Below are 25,174 nucleotides of genomic sequence, written 5' to 3'. Positions count from 1 at the left end.
GTCCCCGAAAATCACTGCTTTTCCTCTCTCCCCCCTCCAGACTGTTTATAAAAGGATTAGGCTTTCAGTTTTCATTGCAATAGCCCTGATCCTCAGCTCCACTGCTGCTTGTACACAAGGTGCTGCTTCTTTAATCATAACAGGATTCACTGCTCAGCCTTCCCTGCACCACCCAAAAAAGGGACCCACACAATGCTGCAAACAAAATGCTGCCGTGGGAATGGCCCCATCACTCCTTTATGCAGGAAGGCAGCAGCACGTGGAGATAAAAGTCAGAACAGAAAGTCCACCCAAGCAAGGGAAAAGCAGGCAGAGAGTGGATTCATTGCAGAAGGGCCACGTCTGAGTCTCTGGCTTTCAAACCTCACCCATTGGAAAACCACTTCTTGAACCCTCCCTTGGCTGCCAGCCAAGCTCCAGATTAAACCTGTGCTCCGAGCTGGGTTAATAACACACTGGAGTAAACAGTGCTGCATTATCCTCAGTGTTAGCTGTAAAACTAAGTAATATTTTTTTACAAGGTTTGCTGACTACATGGCTCAGTCCAGTACAGGAACAAGGACAGGCTACAGCTATAGATGAAAAGTATTTCCACCCAGAAATCTGCAAAAATCCAGGGTTTGCATTAGGGGACAACTGCATCAGTGAAACTGTCAACCCTCTAAGGGCTTGCACTGATATCTCATCTAGGTGCAGGCAAAATCTGACTTTCCAAATTATCCTTAGCAATACTCTGCTCTGTATAAGGTGTCCCTGCCCATGGCAGGGGTTAAAATAAGATGATCAGTAAGATCCCTTCCAACCCAAACCATTCTTGGGTTCTATGATAAAAAAAGCACCCAAATACAGGTGCTGAACAGGCACTTGAGGTGCACTGCAGGTTCCTGAGCAGTTTGGCACTGCACACATCCCTGCCTCGCTGGACCACAGGTTTTCTGGTCAGGCCTTCTTCCTTTTTCCCTTCTTCCATTTGTTTGTGAGCATAAATAAATATAAATACAGCATAAGCAGATGTTGTTGTCCCTGGAAACTAGGCTTGCTGGGCATGTTTCTGCTGAAACGGCTTCTTACTGGAAAATTAGGTTTTGATAAAAGTGTGTTTCTTTTCTGGCTTTTAATAAACAGAGCCTGCTTCATGTGCGAGCTCTGGGCTTTCCTTTTTCCACTGGAAAACTAAACAATCTTGCACGGTTTCAGTTCTTCAAATGCCTGATCCTCAGCAAGGGCTGGGCTCCCCAGGCACAAGAGCATCTCATGGGGCATAGAGGAGAAGAATCTCCAGATAAATGCACAAAGAGAGGCCAAAACCTCCCGAGACAAAACCTAACCCAGGCAAAAAGGCAAGGAAGAACCATCAACCACTTTTTTTTGGGGTGCTGAGTCTGCTGCAACTCAACTCAAGACAGTTTTTTGGGTGTTTAAACACAAAGACAGCCATCCTGATGTTTTTGAGGGGAAAAATGCTGACTTTTTCCTGAAGGAAAATACTGGCGAGTACAAAGCAGAGGCTTTGAATTTATGGTTTCATGATGGGGAAAAAGGAAATTTTCTAAGCCTGTTCCACCAGATACTCAAGAGAAGCAAGAAGAGTGACCCCAGCTAATTGAGAATTGGCCTCAAGGAAAACTTTCCCCTTAGCAGAGAGCTGAGAGTGCCCCAAGGCCACGTACCTGAGCCACAGGGTCCCTGCAGAGCCAAGGCTGGGAGCCTTGTCCACATCCTAAGAGCACTTCTACTGCACTCCCAAAACACTTCAAACTAAAAGACCTGTGCTGAACCAAACATTGTTTTTTCCCCTCAATTTTCTCCATCACTCACAGAGCCACAGCAGCGCACACCTGGCATTTCCCACTCAGGAGGTGTTTGTGTTTTTTTGTCTGAGTTTCACAACTGAAATACCAGGATAAATCATCCACTCCCCCCTCCACCTAACAAACCTGCCAGCATCTCATCCCTGCAAGGCTCTGAAAAATTATATATATATATATATATATAAAATATATTATATACCTGAAAAATGATATTAAAAGGAAAATCAAAACAGAAAATGTTGACCTCAAGCCCAGCAGACCTGGAGATGACCAAAACCCTCTGCATTTGATAAAGTCTGCAACTCAAACTTCTTGCAAAGCCTGACCCACTGGCCAGGCTGTGCCACATTTCCACAGTAGCTCAACAATTAATTACATTCCCAAAAGACACGTGGGGGGCTGTTATGCTCAGTTTACCCCAAAAGGGCCTCACTTGGGCAATACTAAGTCTTTTGGAAGTAACTAAAGCCAGTAGCACATGAAAAAGATTTGCAGTTTCGCACCACAGTGAAAAGAGCATTTTCCTATCAAGACAACATTATCCTGATGCCACTCAGGCCACGAGCAGACTCTTGAATTTTCACATCCCAGGCTGAGGGATCTAAGCCATGCCAAGGGAAGGAAGGAAAAACTACAGAGGGTCCTGTAACTAAAATGTTTTTCTCAGGAGCGAGGGGCTATGAGGGGCTGGGAGGAAATGCCAAGCCATGACATGCTCCAATGACTTCCAGCTCCTGGAAACTCCCAAGATACACCAGAATCAACAGACTTGACTCCTACTACAGCAAATTTCAGCCAAACCCAGCATTTTTACCTCCTCTCCTTTGCCGTCATCAGGAGAGCTAAGGGGGGAAAAAAAAAAATCTATTTTTTATGTGCTCGTTAAGTATGATCTGCTAAATGCTCTATGCCAATGCATAAAGCTGCCTACTATGCTAATAGAATATTTAATTGACATTTATTTGCTGACTAGTTATTTATGCTAACGTCATCCCTGCATAATTAATAGGCTGCTAAAGTCAACTTGAAAAGCACACATAAAACACTGTACTAAGAGTCATTTGCAGCATTTAAAATAAAGAAATCCTGCCATCTATTTACATTAGGTTAGTCTAAACTCAGTTTTGATGGAATAATAGGATAAATATTGGGCAGAGATTTTAAGAAACAGCCCTGTATACTGCTTTAGAAACACCCACAGGCTTTGACAGTGCAACCTGCCAAAGAAGATTTCCGAGTTTCATTTTACTTGGCTCGAGGGCCCAGTTCTTAGCTGATGTAAAACAGCATAAGCTCAGTGAATGCCTACTTATTTTCTCCAGCCTCAAGCTCTTAGGAAGTAATATTTCAGGTGAAAGAGCTAAACTAGGGCCAGATCTGCTCTCCATACCAGTAAAAAGGCAAAAGGAGAAGTCTACCCTGCCCATCTAATCCCTCTTCCTGCAAGTACAGTTTAATTTTTACTTCCTCTGGGATGAGATCACCGGGGGAAGATGACTTCATTTAAAAAAAACCCAAAAAACTATATCCACAACTGTATTTTCTGAAAGGGAATCTCTGAACACCCTCATCCATTGTCAGAAACATTATCTCTGATCTCTGTGTCCCTCTTTTAAGAGCCCATGGACAAACTTTGCATTCAGCAAGGGTGCTCCAATAATGATGCTGAAAGCCAAGGGCATGGGCCACATCACCATCACCCTGAGCTGTGACCCCAAAAAAAGCCTTCTGTGTGCCTTGGAGTGACATCAAATCCACACCTGCAACACAGCAGAGCATCTTCTGGCCATTCAGAACCATCTTGCTGTAAATTTCACCAAGGCAAACCAGATTCATTTCTCCATTCCTTTACACTGCTGACCTCAAAGAGCAGGATTTTGCTCTGTGATAGATCCACATGATAATATATAAAACCACCCAAACAAAAAAAGCAGTAAGCTGGCATTTGAAGGCAACCCAATATGCCGTGGCACAAGTTTTATCTCCCTTTTCAGCCATATCCTGCCCAGAATCTGACCAAGCACTTGGAACCACAGTGAAATTTCCCTCCTTTGGTCTACATCTGGGATAGGAGTTAATCTCACCTGAGAGCCACACGAAAACCTGTCTCAAATACTGACCAAATACTGGTGTTTGCCTTCACAGAAATCCTGGACAGGCAAAAGTCTACCCCTCTTAATTGTATATTTGATGACTAAACTTTATCAAGATCAGCACCATGAAAGAGAAGATTATTTCAAGCCAGGATCTGAACTTTAATCCTCCTTATATTGATGCAACAGGGAACTAAAATCTGCTTTCCTACACAGAATCACAGTGTGATTGATCTTCTTGGTCACCAAACCCAGGTACAACCAATGTTCAGAGGTTTCCCCATCCACACCACAAAATCAAAATATAGACCTGGTTCTCTCTCTGCTGTGTTTCTCTCCACCTCCACAGCCTCCAGCTCACAAATCTGCACACAGAAATGCCCTGTTTGAATTTCCACCTGTCAATAACACCAAAGCAGAGCCACTGCTGCAATTCCAAGTGTACAAAACAATCCCATCACCCGGTGTCTTTAGCTCATTCCAGGATGCATTACAACAGTGCCAGGAGAGCCTGGGCTCTGTCAGCTCAGCTGGAAATCTGCAATCTGTACAGAAACCCCCGAGTGTCAATCACAGGACATCCCTGCTCTTTCACAATGCATAATTTAGCTACTACACTTGTCAGGTTCTCCACGCCGCTCCTGCGCCCGATAGTGGATGTGTCCATGAACTCAACTGTCACCAACAGAGGAAAACAGCACATGGAAATGAACTGGACACCTCTTTTCCTTCACTAGTCAGGAAATTTTAGTTAGGCTTACATTTTTAATGCTTAGTGGGTAAAAGGGATGAAGGATGCTCAGTCCAAGGGATGAGGATGGCAATAAACAAGTGCACTTTGAGGAGGAAGAGAGTTTTTGGGTAAGACACAGGAGGGGATAAATGCTATCCCTGTTTCAATGCAGGCTGATACAATGGAGAAATTTTAACTAACTGATGGAAAATCTACCTTACAGTGCAGGAAACAAAGCCTCCCACACCTCCACAGTGCTGCCCCTGCCAGTGAACTTGGAAGCAGGCTGCTCTTCCTCATATGAATTACAATTGCTGAAGGGCCTTGTCAGGAAGGATGAAAATTTCACACTCAGCTACATCAGGCTGTAGTTACCCACTGCTTACACCACAGTTAATATGCAATAAAGAAGAAATTTCTGTCCCAGGACATGACATTAGAGCTGATCAGTGCCAAAGCTACAGACCATAAGGACAGCTTCACACTTGCCTCAGCTAGTTCATGAATAAACATCCAATTCATTCAAATGAGTTCTATATTAACTAATTTAAATAATTTTCATTTTGCTTTGAATGGTAAACAGATCTATTCTGCCAGGATAGTTGAGTTTGCAATTCAAATTACACACCGATTTGTAATGAGAAAAATATAATTAATGGCAAAGCTTGAAGTAACTACAATTTTACTCCTTTGATTTCCTGTGAAGGAGGGGGTTGGAGCGTGAAGCTCATGAGCACACATGCACTCAAAGCATCCTGCCATAAACCAAGACGTTTTATTGCCACCTCAGGTATCCCTGGTCTGGTGACTGCAGCATCACGTCACAGGAGGACAGAACATGACTTGACATTTTACTCACAGGCCACAGGCACCATGATGCAACTACCAGCACCCCATAAATAACAGAGCAGCCGTCTGCAAATGAATCAACTTCCTTTGATTTGGATCATAAACTACAATTATTTGGCAGCCGCCTCTTAAAAGCTCTGTGTCTGCTAGACTTTAAATCAAGTTCTATTGATCTGCTGAACTGAACCAGCCCATTTTGTTGCATCTCTCTCCCATCTAATGAAATTCTTTGTCCCATCACTCTACCATTCTTGTCTGGCGTCACATTTACGAGATGAGCACCCATCAGTCCAACCTGACTCGTGAGCAGAAAGAAAGCACTGTCCCAGCGCTGTCATTCAGGCTGTTAAACAAGTCCATTTTGGCAACTCTGCTTTTTTAACCAAAGCCTTCAGCTCCTGATTAAAATCACAGCCTAATGACAAACAACCAGCCCCAGCCATGCTGTTTGTTTGCACGGTCTAGCCAACAGAGTCATTGCACTCAAGATGTGCAGAACTGATGCTTTCAGAACTGGGTCCGTGCGATTTAAAGCTGGTTTTCGTTTCTCCCAAAAGTCTGACAACAAAATAAAGAAGTTTAAAAAAATCTCCACAGAGTTCATAGAGAACATCAGTTTCTCATTTACTAATGCACCAATCCTATGATTATTTTAAGTCCTGAAGGCTCAGATCCCCTTGGGTATTTTAGATGCCTCATTCCAAAATACCAGCCAAGCTCTTAAATGCTTAAATATCTTTTGAAATCACAACCCATGTATTTAATGTATTCTTTTTGAAAATTATACTGTGACATATTCAACAAAGTTTATTCACTGAAAATGGGAGTGGGAAAATAAATTAAAAAAACCCTCTCTGAACTAATGGGGAAGTTGCCCACACTGAAAACCCTGGTGCACATCACCCCCCAGAGAAGAAGGGATGTAGGACACATTTCACACTTGCAGTCACTCAAGCAAGGCAATTCACACAGAGTGGCCGCGACCCAAAGGGCAAATTCCAACAGATTCCTGAAAAGCAGCTGCCTCAGGTTATAAGGGAATTGTTATTTTCTATTATGACATTCAGTAAATTCTCTTACCCCCGCTGACCCTCGCATTTCAGATTTAGTCTGTAGCACTGTACACCTTTCCGGTAACGCTGATTGTAATCCACATAATAAAATGTCATTTAAGAGGCCAATAAAATAAAATACCTCACGCCCTCTCACATCAGCTTGATTTACTGGTACTAAGCCAAGAGATTTCTCAGCCGTATTTATCTTCAAGACTTTTTTTTTTTTTTAAAGCAATCAATCTTGTGTTTATTCAAAACACACAGACCAGAACAAAAAGACAAGTTTAGCTCACAGTTGGGCATATGCAAGGCAGGAATGTCAGCTTTGATTCAAAGACTGTGTCTACAGCTCACTTCAGGAGGAAGCCAGGGAACACTTACTCCAGAAGAATTCCCACGTGGCACACAACTGGCACAAGCACTGTTTCCAATGGCCTCATGTAGCAGAAAGGGAAAGAGTAACTTCAGCAGCAGAGCCCAAAAATGAGATTTTCCTTAAATGTATGCACAAGCTGGAGGCTGAATACTCATCTCTTCTTCCCTTGATCCAGAATAAATGGGATATGTGGCAGGAATAGTTAGGAGCAGCACTGATAATAAGCCTCTGCTTGGAGCAATGTAGTAGCAAGGATACACCACAGCTGCTCTGCTGATGCACATAGCCTACATATACATATAAATATATATTTATATTCTTATACACTGGGGATCAAATTGTGTTCTTAACAAACTGCTCCACATGGGCCACTCAAGAACCTACAACACTTCCATTCAGCTTTTGTGCACCTAAGAGCTGCCAATCAGGACAAGCCCTAATGAATAATGATCAAGTTCTGCTATCTTTAATCACACTCATCTACCATTGGGATTAAGGGCTATCAAGAGTTTGGTAAAGGAAGGTTTTAAACTTTCAGGGTAAAGCACTTTGGAGTGCAAAGTCAGCTTCTGATTTTGGTTACACTCAAGCTGATCTTGCTTACTTTAGTTTGTTCTCACTCTTTCTCCAAGAACAGGACAGTTTTCTCTCCAAAGTGAAAATCACAGCATTACAGTTCAGCAGTAAAAAGACCTCTCCCTATGGAAGTGCCTTCTGCTGTCACCAACTAGGGCAAAAACACCTTTGCTGAAGGCTGATTGGCAAACTGAATCCTGTGGGGACACAACCCTGCCCACATCACCCTGGAATACCCACCCCAGACCAACCAGAAACCTGGAGTGAACCAACAACCCAACAGCAGAGCGTGACCCCAGGAAAGCAGGCAGAACTCACCATCTGGGGGCATCAGGACCTTGTTGTTCTGCGTGCACCAGCCCACGGGGTGCAGGTCTGCTGTCATCACGTCACACCAGAAGTCTGCCCTGCGGTCGTCCCCGTAGCCGCAGTAGCGCAGCAGCAGGAGCTGCCCGCACGTGGTGATGATGGTAGCCACCCAGTACGTGTCTGGGTTGCTCTTGTTGGCCACTTCTAGTTTCATCCCTGGCTGGAAACTGCTCTGAAGGCTGATTTCAACCTTGCAAAAATGAGAAAGGAATGGTGGTGTTACTTTTTCTGCAGGGAGATCCCCTTGCCTCCCCTGGAAATGCTGCCCTTAAAGAGCAGCCCTGGGATAGGACATGAGCTGATTGTGTTTTCTTAATCCAGACCTCTCCTTTTCCATCTGTCTGGGCAGCTCCAGTCCTACTTCAGTGGCTCATGTCCCATCATGCAAGTCCCACAGGCTCCCAGGTGCAGGAGTGGTGCCTTCAGGTGTACTACATCCAAGAGAGGACTGGCACTCATCTTCAATCCCTAAATGTCACTAATGCCTTGGATACAGTCAGCATAACTCAAATGGAGTTTCATTTCCCACTGCACAGCTCCAGCAGGCAAATCACAGGACACAGAAAGGCAGGTACAAAGCACCTCTAGGAGTTAAGCCCAGCAATAATATTTAGTCACATAAAAACACTGAAACACCTTTAGAGGTTTGACAAGCATCAAGGGCTGAATGCTGTACCAGGCAGACCAAGGAGAGAATTTCCACTGTACCCACCCTCAGCAGCTCAAGCCTCAATCAATTCCCCCTCCCAGCACCATGAAGAACAAGGTACGACCTGAAAGATGTAAATTGTCTGGGTCACTGTCCAGCCATTTGATGGAGATGTCACTTCATCTTATCTCAGCAGTGAGAGGTCACCTGTAAGCTGCCTTAGGACACTGGAGATGCTGGTGCATCTCTTTTGGGACATTGCTGATGAACACCAGGGCCTGGGTAGCACAACCTGTGTTCCAAGAACCAGTGGGATGCCTCTGGCTGTTGCTGATAAAGAAGAGGTGGATGCCAGTGCACTGGTCAGGTGCCAGTCTTGTCTTCACAAAACCATCCAAAATGTAACCTATCACTCCTCAGGAGATATTTGAGGACAGGTTTCTTAGAACCTATCAGCTACTGATTCCAGAGGGATAATAACTCTAGGTAAGCTTGTCACTACTTGCTTTCCAATAGAAATGGCAGTTTTCAATGACTCTTTTATTTACAAATATAACATGGTCAGGATTTCACAGATGTGGAGATGCCAAGCTGCTGAGAAAACACTCCTCTGGTCCATCAGCAGTAATCCCTCACTCATCCAACTCCAGCTTCTGACCCCAAGGGCTGCCCAGCCAAACCTTTTATCATTTGCACTCCATGTGCCTTTCCTTGTGTGGGCACTCCCAGCAGAATCAATGCCCAGAGTGTCACAGAAAAATTGAGAGGGACCTCTGGACATGGTCTAACACTGAGGGTGCTCTGTGACATGCACTGCTTTATTCTGTGCTAAGACAGGATCTCAGCGATGCTCAGAGTCCCCAGAAATAATCCAGGCTACAGGGTGGCCCACGTCCCAGTACAAACTGGATCTCCTAGCCTCCTCCCAGTACAGAGTGGCAGCTGCAGCTCAAAGCACCTGAACCTGATTCATTTTTTTGCTTTTCTCCCAGTGCTCACCATAACACCAACAAGATACCCTGGAAGCCAAGAGACTTGTGACTGGAAATCACATCAAGAGGAGACGCACACAGACAGATAACACACTCTTCTCCAACAGCTTTCAGGTTTTTGGCCAGATTTTTGAGGCTCAAGTTTCAGATTGTGAAGCAGTCACCAAGGGCTGCTCCCAGCACCAATTTGTTCCATACTGACGTTTCCAGGATTGAGGTGCTGTGAGACACTGCAGTCAGCAGCATCAGCAGGGCATCTCCACACAACTGAAGACATCCTTTAGGGCTTCATGAAGCACTAAACTGTCTACTTTGAGAAATCTGGGACAAGATGCTCTCTCCAAGCAGCTGCTGGATCAAGAATAAACTCCACAATAAGCTTTGCCCTGCAAATCTCCAGTATAGAGAATTTTGGTCCTTCATCCTGCAGTACTCTGGGTTAACTGTTGTTAAAATGAAAGCAAAATAGGGAATGGAGGACTGTACTGGTTTTTCAGACTAGATAAAAGAGGATTTTCCACCTGGCAGCTCCTTTAGCCCTACAAAACAAGCCACAAAATGACCTGGAGATAAAGGTGGCTCGACCAGGTGATCTCCAGAAGTGCCTTCAAATGCTGCTGGTGCCAACACAAAGCAGAGCACCAACACAGCTCCATGTTCATGTTTTTCCCAGGAAAAGCACCACCTGCCCAAGTCCCACACTTCTGACAGCACCTCCAGGCAGGAGAGATGGTTTCCTACGAGCCACACTGAACTCTAGTGCTGAGTGACTCTGCCAGTCACTAAATCAGGCTTTAAAGGAGCTTTGGGGAACCACAACACTCTTGTGAGATTTATCTCTGCAGCCTGGCACGGACAACAAGGAATGTAGAGGGGAAAACAGGTGAAGAGAAAAAAATGAGTGCATTAGAAGCAAAAGGAGAGCAACACAACCCCTCAGAAATGGAAAATTTGATGCAAAGGCAGAGGATAAGGGAGTGGCACAGACACAGAGCTCCAATCTGTGAGCAAACACACCAAGTTCACCTAACACCAGCTGGGGGGCTATTCCCACTCAGGCTGTCACATGTGTGGAGGGACAATTTCCCCCACAAAATGGGAAAACTCCACTATAGGTCTCCAGGGAGCCCCTGAAAAGCAGAAGAGGGAACGTGCACAACAGCCACAAGGCTCAGAGGGAGCACGTACGTGTTTGAAGGAGGTGTGGGGAGCAGCACTGGCTCCTGTTTCCTCCAGGAACTCGTCCCAGTTGAAGTCTGCATCCTCAATGCTGGAGCCCTCATCTGTTCAAAAGAAAAAAAAATTAAAAAATGAAAGAAAGAAAAGCAGCCTAAAACACAGCCAAAGAAGGCAAAAGTTGTGTCAAAGAGTTCAGGGTGAGAATAGCAACCAGTATAAACATCAACAGAAGGGAAAACAGAAAGCTTGCTTTAAGGATCTGTGTTTTGACCAGCTCTTACTATGAACTCAGCAGACTCTGGGGTTTTAGCAGCCAACACTGAGACCAGAAATTACTCTGCTTCCATGGCTATGGAGGCACAAAACTGTCATACACTGCTAGAGGCACTTGTGCTCCTTCATTTTGCATTTGATGATTCCCTGGCTGCGAGGGAGGTGGCTGCCTGCCCACCATCACCAAGGTGCAATGTCCTTGTGCCCTCAAAGTGGCTCCCCCAGCACTGGTCATTACAGCAGTGCCCCAGGGATAAATTAGAAGATGCTTCTGTTGGCTGAGCCATGTGTAGACCAAATATCCCAGCCCCTGGGGTGAGTGAGACCCATTTTCACTCCTGCCACCCCTTCTCCTCCTTCCTCAGCATCACTGCACCCATAAATCTCAGATAAACCCCTTTTCCACCAAGCACAGCCATTTTCCCCAAACCTCACTAGACCCCTACTGCCTTCTTACTCCCCTTCAGATTTGGAGTTCTGTGTCCTCTCTCCCCCATCCACACCACTGCTCCACACAATCCCTCCCCACAGCCAGGGCTGGACATGACCACTCTTTCTTTTCTTCCTTTATAACCACACTTAGGCAGAGCCAAGGCCCCAAACCATCTCTGAAACGCACCCAGCAATAATTAAAAATAAATCTTCTTTCACTTACAGAAAATCAGCCAAATCAGATTGTTTTCATTTCGTTCCCAAGCAATCCTGCAAACCCAGTTTCATCCCCAGAGCAAAAATATTTACAGTCTAGCAATGAGCTCTTTGCAATAAGCATTTATCAGGCAAACTCTGGGAGACCTTTTACCTGCTCGAACATTCATCAGTGTGGTCATGATGTAATTAAAGTGACTCACGACAAACTGAATTAAGAACCCTCCCCAGACAGTTTTATGAAGAAAAAGGCTAGGTTAATTTATTGCAATTATTGCTACAGGTCTCCAGTTTCCAGGGCCAGAGAAAATTATGTTGTGCAAGGGGAATCTCTCATTATTAAAAGGGGAAGACACAGTTTTTATTTGCTGCCTGTGGCACCAGACCCACGTAGGTGAGGGTGAAAAAAGGGGATCAGAAGAAGGTTTTTGAGGCAGAGCTGGTGGAGAGGGTGAAGATCTGTCTGGGAGTTTGAAGCTGAGCTGCCAACACTGTTACAACACTTGCATGCTGCTGCATCAAGTCTGACTCCTTGCCCTAAACTCAAATCTTCTTAAATATGGAGATGCAAATCAACATTTACTCCAGTGATAAAGAGGCTACCAGATGACTCTTCAACTCAGCAAGAAATAACCCAATTCCATGATTACAATCCAAAAATAGACAAATTCATGCCAGAATAAAGAATGGGCTTTGTTCTGATTTTTGCAATCACTGCAAAAAACCTCCATGCTCAGAAGCTGGCTCTGCTTGAGATATCTGACCCAGAATGAGGGGTTTGTTCAACCTTGACTGAATGATAAGCCACAACTTAACCACAAGGTAGGAACTTGGTGGAAAAATTCTGTATCATGCAGGCAGGCAATTTAGATGAGCAGGGATATTTTTCAGCCTTCATGCCTGCAACCCTGCAGAGTTAATGGTATAGAGAAGAGCTGTGTGCTGAGATTTCAAAGGCTGAGCCTCTAAAACCAAGTATGTTAGTCCATCAGTAGATGGGTAGATATGATTATCTATTCCAGGCTTAAAATTGCTTAAGCAACTTTTTACCCTGAGCACAGCCAATCTCCATCCCACCAAAGGTCAGAAGCACCTGACATGAAAAGCTTGAAGTGCATCATTCCCCCTGCCTCATCTCTCCCTGCCCCTCCATCCACCTGTGTCTGTGGGGTTGGGATGGGCTGTTCCAGCAATCCCAAGGTTATTTCCACCTCAGGACATGGACAGGACACTTGGAACAGGCTGCCCAGGGCAGTGGTGGAGTCACCATCCCTGGGGGGATTTAAAAGGCACAGAGATGTGGCACGTGGGGACATGGCTTAGTGTGTGCTCTTGGCAGTGCTGGGGGAATGGTTGGAATCAAGGCTCTTCCAACCTAAATAGTTGTGTGATTCTATGACTTCCAGGTCAGTCCTCTTCTCTCTTCTCTCCTGCTCAGGCACTTCCATTTTAGAGCATTTCCCTTTCCCTCAGCCCAGGATGCTCCCTGTGTATGCTCAGTTTTTATTCCTGTTTTTGCTCTAATCTCCTGTGTGAGTCTCTCCTTCAGCACATGTCACATTTTCTCCAGCCTTCCTCAGCATCCTTTCAGGAAAGATTCATTCCACAGAGGTTTTCAGTCAGTTCAGGGCATAATCCCCAGCCCTTGCAAGGAGCAATGTCTCCAGGGGGGGTCAGAGTCTTCTCCACAATTTGGAAAAATCTTTTTAACAAATATAACTAGATGCTTCTAGTTATATTTTATATTTCTATGAATGCATCAAGTCCTTCGCAACCTCATTAATGACCTACTCTGCCACAGGCCAGCACAGAGACTCTCACTGGCAGGTTCTTTCACAAGCCCAGCAAAACTCACACCACCACCTGTAGAATGAAATGCCACCCAGATCTCTCCTTTTTAAACCCAAATAAAGAGGATTCAAGGCCCAGAGGCAAGGCAGAGTGAGAGCTGCAGCCTTCCCTCGCTGTCAGCTCATTCCTCTCTGACACATCACCAGCCTGGCTCCTCTACCATGTTTTATCTGCAGACTTTATCAGGAAATTACTTTTACAAGGTCTGTAAAAATAATGTCAGAGTACTCATTTATCACAGCATCAGTGGTTTATTTTGCTTCATTTCACCACAACGGATTCTGAAAGGACTGTATGTTTTCAAAATGGTTTTTTAATGGACTTTGTTCCCTGCTGGAATTCTGGCAGGGGGGCATCCAGAGCAGACAATGAGTGGCACAGGGATGAGACCAGCCCACAGGACCCAACACCCCCCACACATGCAACAGGGCTGCACACAAATCTCCTCATCCATCACAAAAACCCAACTGCTGAGGAGCACAGGACACCCTGAAAGGTGATAAATCTGGCATTAAACCTATTTTACATACCAGCTCCCTTTCAAATTATTGCTACTTAGGTCCAGAGCTTTTTCTTAATGAAAGAGTCAAGGCTGGCTGGTTTACAATATGGTGATGTATAAACAAGCCCAGGATGACAAATAAAATCAACAAGTCATTATCTGCGAGCCTCTCAATGGCTTTAAAGTGCTCATACATTGACACTATAAAAATGCAACTGTTCCAGCTGTTAACAGCCCCCTGGAATATTCAGCTATGGAAAAAAAAAGGGATAAAAGACCCAAACCCTGTGTCTCCAGAAACACTGATTTTTTTCCCCAGACTTCACCATAGGAAAAAGTATTTAAGGCGAATTTCTTAGACATCTTATTTACAGCACCTAGATAAACACACATGACTTTTTGAGTGAATAGATCACTGAAATGCTCCCACAACAGGTGTGGGGAAACACACAGACATCTGATCAACCACAAACCTCTGGCACAGCCTTGGGAGAGCCATCAAAACCCTTATTCCCATCAAAATTTAGGCATTGAAGGCCAGTTCTCCTCATTCCCAAAAAAAAAAAAAAAAAAAAATTCTATGGTTGGCCAACTAAATCTCATCTTAGAGTTCTTATCTCTGATAAAAATAGATCCAGCGGTGACTAGACCAGCCCAGACGTGTCCACTCTGGAAATCCAAGGCTCTGGTGACCAAGGAAACAGGAAAATCACTGAGCTGCTACAAGAAATGAGGAAACTGAAGGCTGAGTGGCCAAATTACTGACATGCTGAGGGAGAAGCAGGGAAAAGCTTGGCTTCAGAAAGAAAGTAGGTTAGGTCTAGCCATAATGTACTTTTTCATCATATGACACAGTCTCCTCCCGCAAAGGCTGCATATGGGAAGTTAAAGCATCTGATTCCATCAAAAATCACCAGAATGTAGCATTTACTTTTCTGCATCTACCACAGAACACCCAAATTTAGCACAGGAGATTCTCACAGCTTCAGGAGCCCATCCCAGAGCATTACAAAGCATCCAGTCACGAGCACAAGGACAATATGTGACCAGCTCTCCTCTCCTCCTTCTCCTTGTGAAGGTGCCTCACCTGAAGCACTCCAAAAAATAGTGAAGGAAATGAGGGGGAAAGTGAAAACAAAGGAGAAATGCTGTAAATTTCTGAATGTTTGTTCTGTCTCACCTGAATCAAACTGCTCCCCATCACCGTTGGCTGGGCTGGGATCCTTCTCTGGGGAGAGCTGCTGGGTCTCTCTCATGCTGGCAATGAAGGATGCCCTCGTCTCCATGGCTTAGAGGAAGAAGCTTTGCCTTCCTAATTCATCCTGCAGCAAGGAGGACAAGCTAAAATGAAAATTATAAAAAAAAAAAAAAAGGCAATTTATTGTACACCAACCCATTCCCTCAGCCTTTCCCCGCGGTTTTCATGTCACCCCATCTTGATATGGTTGGAATGAAAGATCCCAGAGATCTTTTACAACCTAAATAATTCTATGACCCTCTGATGGTGACCCTTCCATCCTGTCTCCAGCCTGAAGCTGGGGCTGGATGAAAACCACAACAAAGGATCTTAGTGGCAACAACATCATAAGAGCAACAGCAAAAATAATAACAGAGAAGATAATAAGGTAATAAACAGCATCCAGAGGCTTCACATCTCAAAGTTCTCTCCAGCTCCCAGTGCTACCAGAGAGAGAAGGATGAGCCCACAAAACAGCACAACCCATGCTAAAAAACCATCTCCACCATCTTCCAGCCATTTCAGCCCCTGATTTCCAGGGGTTTTTTTTGATGACTAACACTGTGTGAGATGTATTTCACTCCATAAATATTCAAAGGGAGAGATCTGTGATAATGAAACAGAGGAAACACTGAAGCAAAAATACTCATGAGAAAGAGACTGGAGTAACTCTAAAAAATAAAACTGAGCATGCAAAATGCAGATACCTTCATGAAACAGTGCTGGCTGCAATTGTTTATTGAATGAGGACTGACCTAATGTAACTGTACCAGTTTTAACATGCAGGGCAGGAAATACTAGCTGATTTTAAATTGGGTTGTTGTTAGCAGAGGAGTTTCTTCTAGCAGCAGTGACCATAGTAAATTCAAAGTTGAATACAAACACACAGAAATGAAAAACAATATGAGGAAGGGCACCCAGGCTGATCAGATCTTGCATCAGACACCAGACTAAATGAAAACTATATTTCCAGCCACACTGAGCCACCAGACAAGCAACACCCAAGATACACCTTCAGGAATAGATCAAAAACAACTCCAAAGTGAGCTTTTCAGTAAAACTCTGAGATGCTGATGAATTATGAGATGTCAAAGGATGACTGCAAAAGAGAAACCAAGAGCTGGGGTTATGGGCACAGAGGGAACCAGCTATTCACACAAGATATGCTAAAGCAAAGCCAGGCAGTAGGGAAGGTGTGTGTCCAGAATATCTGATGGGGAGGACTGGTCCTGCTTATTAGAGGAGCCTCCAAATCCTGCAGGACAGAGAGGGCTGTGCTGGCAGCTCCAGTGCCAACTGCTCTGCAAAACGTGTGACTAAAAGTAGGAAAGAAGTTTACTGCCAGAGGCCAGGCAAAGCAGGATGTAATAAGATTGTAAAAATATATGGGATTTTTTCAACTTTTACTACTCTGGAGGCATATTCTAGAAGACTAGACATGATGGCTGTAAAATAGAAAGGAGGAGAGCGTTCTGCTGTGGATTTCTCACTCCCAGATTTTAAAGCTGCTCCTATGGCAATTTGAAAGAAGAAATGGACGTGTGTGAGCAGTTATATCAGAGCTGAAAAAGATGAAGAGCATGTCAAGTGTCTCATATCCATTAGCTGGACCATGGTAGGACTGTGCTGGAGCAATCACTGCTGCAATTAAAACCTGCAAAAGCCATGGGTGTTTCACAAAAAAATCACTGGTGGGAGCAAATTACCAAGGCAGGTGATTCAGCCTGCACAGAAAGTTGTTCAGGCAAAGTTAGAAATTTTTGTTCCTCACCCCAAAGGAATATTCTCATGAAAGCAAAAAGAAGTCTTTTAAAACATGAAGATCATAACCCAGCTCAGAGCAATATGGTTGTTGGTCTCTTCACAGAGTGCTCAGCATACTTTAAGTACTCCACAAATATGACCTTTTTCCCACTGCCATGGCCACTACAGCACTACATCTTTATTCTTTGTTGACATGAGACTTGCTAATGAATTAAGTGTATTATAGACTCCGAGTATTCTGAGTGCAGCTAACCTCAGAACATACACATCACTCATCCCCAGTGTATATTAAGTTTCAATTAACCATGAAACTAGAAGCAGTCAGTTTACTGAAAGTCAAAAAAAAAAAAAACACTTCTCCTTTGATAGAGACACTTCTGTAAATATCATTAATAATAAATTAGCTAAGTATCAGGACTTTACATCAAACTTGTTAAATGTGAGAGGAGGGGAGATGCCAGATGAAGCTAAACCTTGGGGGGATGTGACTGTTCTACCAGGGACCAGACAAGGATGGAAGATAACCTGGGTCTACCAAAAAAATTCAAAGAACGGAGAGAAGCAGAGGTATCAATTTAAACACAACAAATCCATCATCTTAAAGAGAGCTCAGGGGTAACAGTATAAATACCATGAAGAAACATAATCCTCTCGGTATTGTAGTTAAATCTTGTGATGCTTCTATGATGCTGATAAAACAGAGTTATGAGCTGACAAAAAGCTGAAGGTGCCCAATCAGACAACAACAGTATTTGCCTTTTTATTTTTACTTTTTTTTTAACACAGCCAGGACCCAAATCTGCCACCAGACCCATGAGAGGGACTCAAACCCCTGGATCATGGAATTTCCCATCAGAAATGGAAAGTGGATGGGCAAATCAGCAGGAACCTGCTCAAGGTACCAGCAACACAACTGGGACCCATCCTCAGTGGCCCCATCTGGGGCTGGCTTTGAGCCCACTTCAATTAAAAGGGGAAAATACAGAATCTCTGAGGCACATTCAGCAACATCGTCAACATTTTTGGGGTTTTAAACTATATTTTAATGTATTTTTTGCTTAAGCTATGGACAACTGATTTTGAAACGTCACATTGAGAGTATCCACATCCCAAGGAAACTGGATCTATCAGAGGCCATTACTTGGCTTATTTTGGGAATAACAAGTTTACCAGTTATGGTAGGAGAGCACTTCAGTATTTTTCCAACAGCATGTGACAACAAGACCAAACTCTTATGCAAACACCAGCCTCAAAATAGTGCTGAGCTTCAGTGTTGATACAACTAACTAGCAAAGAAAGCTGACACACAGGGTATTAATTTTTCACTTCTTATTAATTGCTGCTAATTAACACTTCAAACAGAGTCCCCAGCCATACTGTTAACAGTAGCACACTGGCTGGCCTGCAATCATCATTACACGAGCAGCACACACCACTGTACTCCAATTCCACTGCCAGTGTGAAATCCACTGGAAACCAAATCAAGGACCACAAGCCAGCCTGGGAACAAGGTGATGGGAAACAACACCAGAAGAGGCACAAGGTGACATTACACCAGGCAGAAGCACAAAGGAAAATCCTATGAAATGCATTTGAAAGAGCAGGGAGGGGGGACATGCCCTGGTTTCAGATCCCTTGCCCATTGTTTCTGCACAGTGGTGGCTCAGACTGATCCGATTCTTCCCCCCACGCAGCTCCCATTCCCCTGGCATTTAATTCAGATCCAGGCTCTTAACTCACTGGCAGGAAAAGCCAGGCAATATAATAAAGAATCTCTTTTATTTCCTCCTTCCCACGGCTGTCAGTCTCAGCCCTGCCTTTATCTCCAACGTGCTGCCTTCTCATCTGTATCAATATTGGCTCTTTGTACAAGCACAGCATTGGCTTCCTCGCACCATTTTACACTTCTCATCTCCTGTCACCTCCATCCTGGTTTTTCTGCCTTTGGAGTGATCCTCTGTAGGGAGAGGTCTCTTACCCATACACAAATCCAGCACCTCTAGGACTCTTCCTTAAAGCTACTCCTGAAAAACTTACTGTCTCCCTCCAATGCATACTTGGTTAATCAGGATTGACACAGTGAAGACAAAAAAAAATCCTGCATCCTTGAAACCTGAATAGAGAACCAGGTGTGCCAATGTAATGCTGAGTCCTGGATGGTGGAGAAATAAATTCCACTGCTTTCCTAGAGATCTGGGATTGATTTTGGCCCCTCCAAAATCCAGCAACAGACACTGACTGGAGATGGTGCCACATCTCAGCACAGTGACACTTGAGAGTGGCAGCAGGGCTGCAGGGTCAGAGAATCACAGAATGTCCTGAGTTGGAAAAGACCCACCAGAATCATCAAAGTCCAGCTCCTGGCCCTACACAAGACAACTCCAACAATCCTACTATGTGCCTGAGTGTTGTCCAAACACTTTATGGTCTCTGCCATGCTGTGACCAGTTCCCTGAGGAGCCTGCTGCAGTGCCCAACCACCCTCTGGATAAAGAACCTTTTACAAATATCCAGCCTAAACCAAGCCAAGAAAAATCACATCCAAAGGATAATTGACTTAAGTGGTCCAAGTCAGACACCCGAAATTCAGATGAGATGAACAACCCTCAGGGGGTTCCCGCCCTTGCACAGCACCTGCTAATGTTTTAAATATCCAAATTTCCCAGCAGTCAAGCTGAATCAATCAGAGAATGGTTTGGGTTGGAAGAGGCCATAAAGATCATCTGGTTCCAACCCTGCTGCCATGGGCAGGGACACTTTCCACTGGACCAGTGAAGGGATGTGTTCCATGTGGTCCTGCTCCTGCAGCAGGACAAAGGGATCTCATCCCTGTGGGACATGATCCAGGATGCACTGCTAGCGACAGCCTCCCACAATAACCACAATAATCCCTGAGCATCTGCACAATGCAGTGGAAGCTCATCCAGAAGTGCTACTGAACACAGCAAGGAACAGTTTCACCTCCTAGAAAAAGGGTCTGTCTCTCCTCTCAAAGTACCAGTTGGAAACCTTTAAAGGACCTTTTCTTCCAAAATCCTCTGACGGTTTTTTTATTATTTATTTGAGAGCTTCCCTCGCCAAATGTTTTCACTTATATCAACTGACAATTTCTCTTTCATATTGAAGACCCCAAAGGATTTTAATAAGGGAAATTTACTGCTTTGAACGGCTCTGCGTTGCACTCTGGAGTGGAAGAAACAAATCCCATGTACTCTGGAGAACCAGGAATGTTCACAATATTCAAGCACATAAAAAACAGCTGAATGGGGAAAGAATATAATCTGTTTTCCATGTTCTTGGTGGATTGAAGAAGGCAGCTTGGTTGAAACTGCAGGGAGGGGGGGACATGATCTGGGCAGGGGAAGAAATCACTTATACTGAATCTGGTGAAGAATCAGGATATACTTACGTGGGAAGGGCACAGAGCTCTGCTTTTTGGAGGAGTTAGGATGCTAATGTGTCCAGAAACTGATCTTGGTAGAGGTAATCCCTGGGGTAAAGGATGGTCAGCCCAAATCCCCTTCCAGTCCCCCTGCTCCAGCCACTCAACAGGGCTCATCTTTCTGCTCCTGAAGGCAGCATTTGTCCAGCAGCAGAAAATAAATGAGTAAGCCTGGAGGAAAAACATGTAAAAACAGGAAATTGGGGAACCACCAGAGCAGGGATGGTCTGGATTGTCTATCTTAGAGCAAACTTCTCTGAAGATACATGTGGAGAAGGAACTGTGCAAGGTGGTGGCAGCCCCTATAACTCAGCTGGGTCCTTGCTCTCCTCTCTTCTTGCACTGGTGCCAAAATCTTCACACTTTTGATGCCAACAAGGCAAAACTGTTCCACAAAGCAATTTTCTCATCCTGCCTATCTGGCACACTCCTGAGTCCAGGATACACACAGAGATAAATGGTAGTAAGATAAGATAACAGAAAGTAAAATAAACCTAATTAGACTCTTAACTTGTTTACAGCAAAAAGCCCTGCAGTATTAAGAAAAAAGAGAGAGATAACAGGCAGGCACCCAGGCTTGGCTACACATCACCCTCTTAGCTCTCCTGTGTGTAAATAAGAACCTTGAGATGGACTTCGAGCCAAAACCTGCCAAAAAATTCTTCAAGGACTAGATCAAACCTCAAAAATTAAAGTGCTTTTTCATTCAATTTTCCTTCTCCCGAGAAAGCTGGACGTTTTATAAGCAGGGACAAGGGAGCATTGCTGCCCCACCTGTACTCCTGCCCCTGTGAACCCTGGACAGCCCCACCTTCAGCACCTCACAAAGCAGGTCTCCCAAGGAGAGGGAGGTCACCACATACTAATCTAGTACTAATCTTTCCTGTTCCAGCTGTTCTGTCACCTAACAGGTGTCTGCACCTCCTTCATGACACAACAGGCAATTTCCATGATGCTGCCCCCCACTTTGGTAAAGCACTTCTACCCAGGCTAAGCACCCAACATACACCAACTACTTGGAAATATGGCATATTTAAATTTAGGCATCTTCTAAAGCTCTCATCTCAACCAGGGCCGTGAAGAAGACTGGGACAATGTCCTTGATGCCCTTTATAACAGGAAAAAACTTCAAGAAAGAAGCACAGCCAACAACCATGTGCAACACCCTGTCTTCTCCCACCTCTGTGTTTGAAACAGAACTGAAACCAAGAATACTTTGAGATGGGTAACTTGAAGACACAGAACTGCTTTATCATCCTGAGATACCTCATCTTGTTAGGCAAAATCACAGAACAGAGTGGAACAGGCTGGAAAGGACCTTAAAGATCACCGAGCTCCAACCCCCACCATGGGATGCTTATCACCTCGGAAGAGCAGCCACATGGACCAAATTAATCAGTCAGACCCCCTGAGTGGGACCAATCAGCCCAGAGACAGAAGTCACCCAGCAGGAAACACAAAACACTGTTTTCACAGACTTAATTTAGAGCCCAATTCAGAAGTCCCTCATCAACCAAACTCCCATTGTCCAGGGCAATCAGTTCTGCCTTCTGAGTCTTTGCAGCAGTCAGAGCCATTCTCAAAAGAGGAAAAAAAAAAAAAAAAAAAAAAACAAACAAAAAACTACAAGATGTAAGCCAGAATCCAGGAAACATCTGTCATCTGATTCCAACACTTTTTAGGAAAAAAATGACATTTTAGATCTTGGCACTGTTTGGCTCATTTAAACAGCACAGCTGATGAGCACTTGGGCTTAGTCCTACAGGCACTTACACCCCTGTCAGTGCTCTACATCCAGAAGCAGCTTCACTGACTGGCAGGACCTGCCAAAAAAAGAGAAATTTTAAAAAGATCCAGCCCTCACCACCATCTCCAGCCACCTCACAGCACAACAGCAGGAAGAGGAGGACCTTTTCCTTGGCCAAGCACATGTGAGGACAGCCAGCAGAGCCCTGCCAAGGTCTATCCAGAACCAAATTGCACAAGACATTTTAACTCCTAGAGTCCTACAAGTCACATTTACAGGGCTAATTCCACCCCATTTCTCCAAGGCAAAACAAATTTGATTCCCTTTCACGTGAACATGAGATCTGCTGCAAAACATCCAGGTTTAATGCCTCACCACCACCCCAACAAACATCTTGGAGCCTGATCTTGCACTTGCACTGAGCTCCCACACTCAAAACACCTTCGAAGATCCAGTTAATTTTTGCTTTTTCCTGAACTTTCTTTAAAGATCTATCTTTGATGCACGTAGGAGAGCTATGGCTTTCTACTCAAAAGTCTCCACAAAGGACTTGTGACCCTTTAGACTTTAAATATCCTCAGCCTGTGGCTGTCCTGCCTGATCTCCCACACAGCAGAGGCAGGCATAATGTCACCTCCTGGATTTTAGGAGGGAATTCCACTTCCTTGCCAAGCAAATAAATGCAAGACTTTCTAATTAACTTTTATTCTAATTGGGTCTCAGAACTTTACCCAAGAAAAGATGGCTCTTTTGCACAAGCCACCCAGTGATGCTAAAAGTATTAGTCATGAAAGCAGGAATTGGGAGTAAAAATAGCAAGGATTCTGCACATACTTTTTTTTAAGCCTCACACCTACTTAGAATTGATCCCTGGGTCAGCTGTCAAGAGCTGCTTGGTTTTAAGCTTTTTTTTTTTCTTTTTATTACTATTTTATTTTAGATTAACACTTCTGATTCATAGAAATGGGAGTAACTGTGAACACATTTTCCAAATCAGCCTTCACAAGAATGCTTTGTTAAGGTCTTACGAAAGGCCAATCTCAAAATAAACTTTTTCAGGAGTTTTTTAAATGTCAGTGAAGAAGTCTTCACTCTCATTTCTGTATTTCCTTATTTTGCAACTCCAACATTTTTAACCACTGTAGGAGTCATATCCCAAGAAACAGAAAATAAAGGAAAGATGAATCTTTTGCCAAAAAAACCTATAGGATGGATTTGACAGATTTCATTGAGGTCTGTTATGCAAAGATCAACAGTTTCAAATGATGAGTTTTAAATATTGACAAGGTACCATCAGCTACTCTAATCCTAAAAAAAAAACCACCCTTGCTTCCAGAGGCCAGATGTTACAATGACAGAACAAACCCACATTTGCAGGTGGCATCACTATTATCAACAGCATTTCATTTTCAGCACTGAGGACCCTGCTGCACCAGCTGATAGACTCTGCATCAATATTCATAGTAAAAAAATACTTCTGACACCTTCAGGTCATCTAAAGATGGACCCTGTGATCACCACATTATTTTCTTTTGTGAACCCTCATGAACACACCCCTGGCTCCTTTGCTTCAAGTTTTGGCTATCTGTCACCAAGTTCTGGAGTTTTTCACAATTCCTTTATTTTATCACTTGGACACAGTCAGGGACAAGCCACCTCCTTCAACCATCACCATCCTTGTAAACCTCCTCAGATGCTCTCCATGCCTCTGCTTACCCCACACCAACATGAATTTAACCAGTGAAATGCCCTTGAAGATTCAAAAACACAGAATGGTTTGAGCTGGAAGGGACCTTAAAGATCATCTCATTCCAACCCCCTGCCATGGCAGGGACACCTTCTGCTATCCCAGGTTGCTCCAAGCCCTGTCCAACCTGGCCTTGGGCACTTCCAGGGATCCAGGGACAGCCCCAGCTTCTCTGGGCACCCTCTGCCAGTGCCTCACTACCCTTCCAGCCAAGAATTTCTCCCCAGTATCTGCTGGATAAACAAGGTGGCACCTTCTCTACCATGTCCTGTCCTTCAGCAAGGTTAATGTCACATCCCTTCACTCATCTCAGACCGGCATCCCATGGCTCTGAAAGGCCAGAAACAGTGACCCAAAATACATCAGCTCAGCACAGCACAAGCCAGGAGAGGGGGGAAAGCATCCTCAGTCTAAAATTTTCACAGTTGTGATGTTTACCCTATTTCTAGTAACACTTCCATAAAGTTTTAATAAATGCTTCATTAAAACATCAACTGCCTGTCCAGCCAGTCAATTATCACTCATAATCACAGCTATATAACTTTATACTGTCTTCTGCAGATGTTCTTACATCTGTGCAAAACACACTCTCCACCTCTGCCACATGTAACATCTGTTGAATATTTGCAAATGCTTTCTCAACATAGAACTGAAATTACACTGTCTTGCTTATACTGCATTTACTATCCCACTACCCTGTGCACCCCTTAAAAATCATTTAAAGGTATTTCCTTGCTGTGTTCAAGGTACCAATCTCTTGATAGCTCTTTGCTGCATTTATTTAAATGGCTTTTAGATTTTCACTTAGTAACAGATTACACCAAGCCTCCATCTTATCACAGGAGTTATTAGGATCTAATCCTTTATAAGCACTGAAGTTATTAGACTTGTGAGGATATTTTCTCCCCTTTCATAAAATAATCTGTTGGTGGGAGGAAAAAGAAAAAAAAAGTCACTAGCATCCCTGCTCACACAGGCAAGAGTCCCAACCCTGGAGAAAGAACCTGCCTCACCTGCTCTTGCTTTGCCAGAAGCAAAGGAAATCAAATCTGTTTTCACCTAAAGGCTTCTAGAGACAGAAAACAATATCCACTGAATCCTGGCCAGCACCCTTCTCTGTGTAGGAAGAAGAAACTCCTTGGGAAGGTTCAGAAGGATCTCCACAGACCTTTCCAAATCCCTTCCATCTCCACGTCCCTATCACACAACCAGGTGAAGCTGCTTCTCTGCTCAGACACAAGATCACCCCTCTGCTACCACCCTTTCTTCCCCAGAGCACCA

General features: G+C 44.2%; 1 protein-coding gene across 7 annotated transcripts in view; it reads right to left on the bottom strand.

Annotated features, from left to right (window-relative positions):
• The window catches only part of SFMBT2 (Scm like with four mbt domains 2), a 107,049-nt gene that overhangs the window by 78,145 nt on the left and 3,730 nt on the right, over nucleotides 1-25,174 (bottom strand). For 3 of the 7 annotated variants that reach the window (XM_021530941.3, XM_021530940.4, XM_077783690.2), the window contains exons 2-4: nucleotides 15,137-15,278; nucleotides 10,692-10,786; nucleotides 7,812-8,052 (exon numbers count right to left, since the gene is read on the bottom strand). In XM_021530941.3, the coding sequence (XP_021386616.1) occupies nucleotides 7,812-8,052; nucleotides 10,692-10,786; nucleotides 15,137-15,242 (442 nt within the window). In that variant the 5' untranslated portion in view covers nucleotides 15,243-15,278. Of the gene's footprint in view, nucleotides 1-7,811; nucleotides 8,053-10,691; nucleotides 10,787-15,136; nucleotides 15,298-20,366; nucleotides 20,571-25,174 lie in introns of all 7 variants that reach the window. The other 4 variants (XM_021530939.4, XM_077783689.2, XM_085569296.1 and 1 more) reach the window with 3 other exon arrangements.

Source organism: Lonchura striata, chromosome 1A, assembly GCF_050655825.1.
Source record: "Lonchura striata isolate lonStrDom1 chromosome 1A, ASM5065582v1, whole genome shotgun sequence".
Classification (NCBI taxonomy): domain Eukaryota; kingdom Metazoa; phylum Chordata; class Aves; order Passeriformes; family Estrildidae; genus Lonchura; species Lonchura striata.
This window is presented reverse-complemented; position numbering and strand designations above follow the sequence as displayed.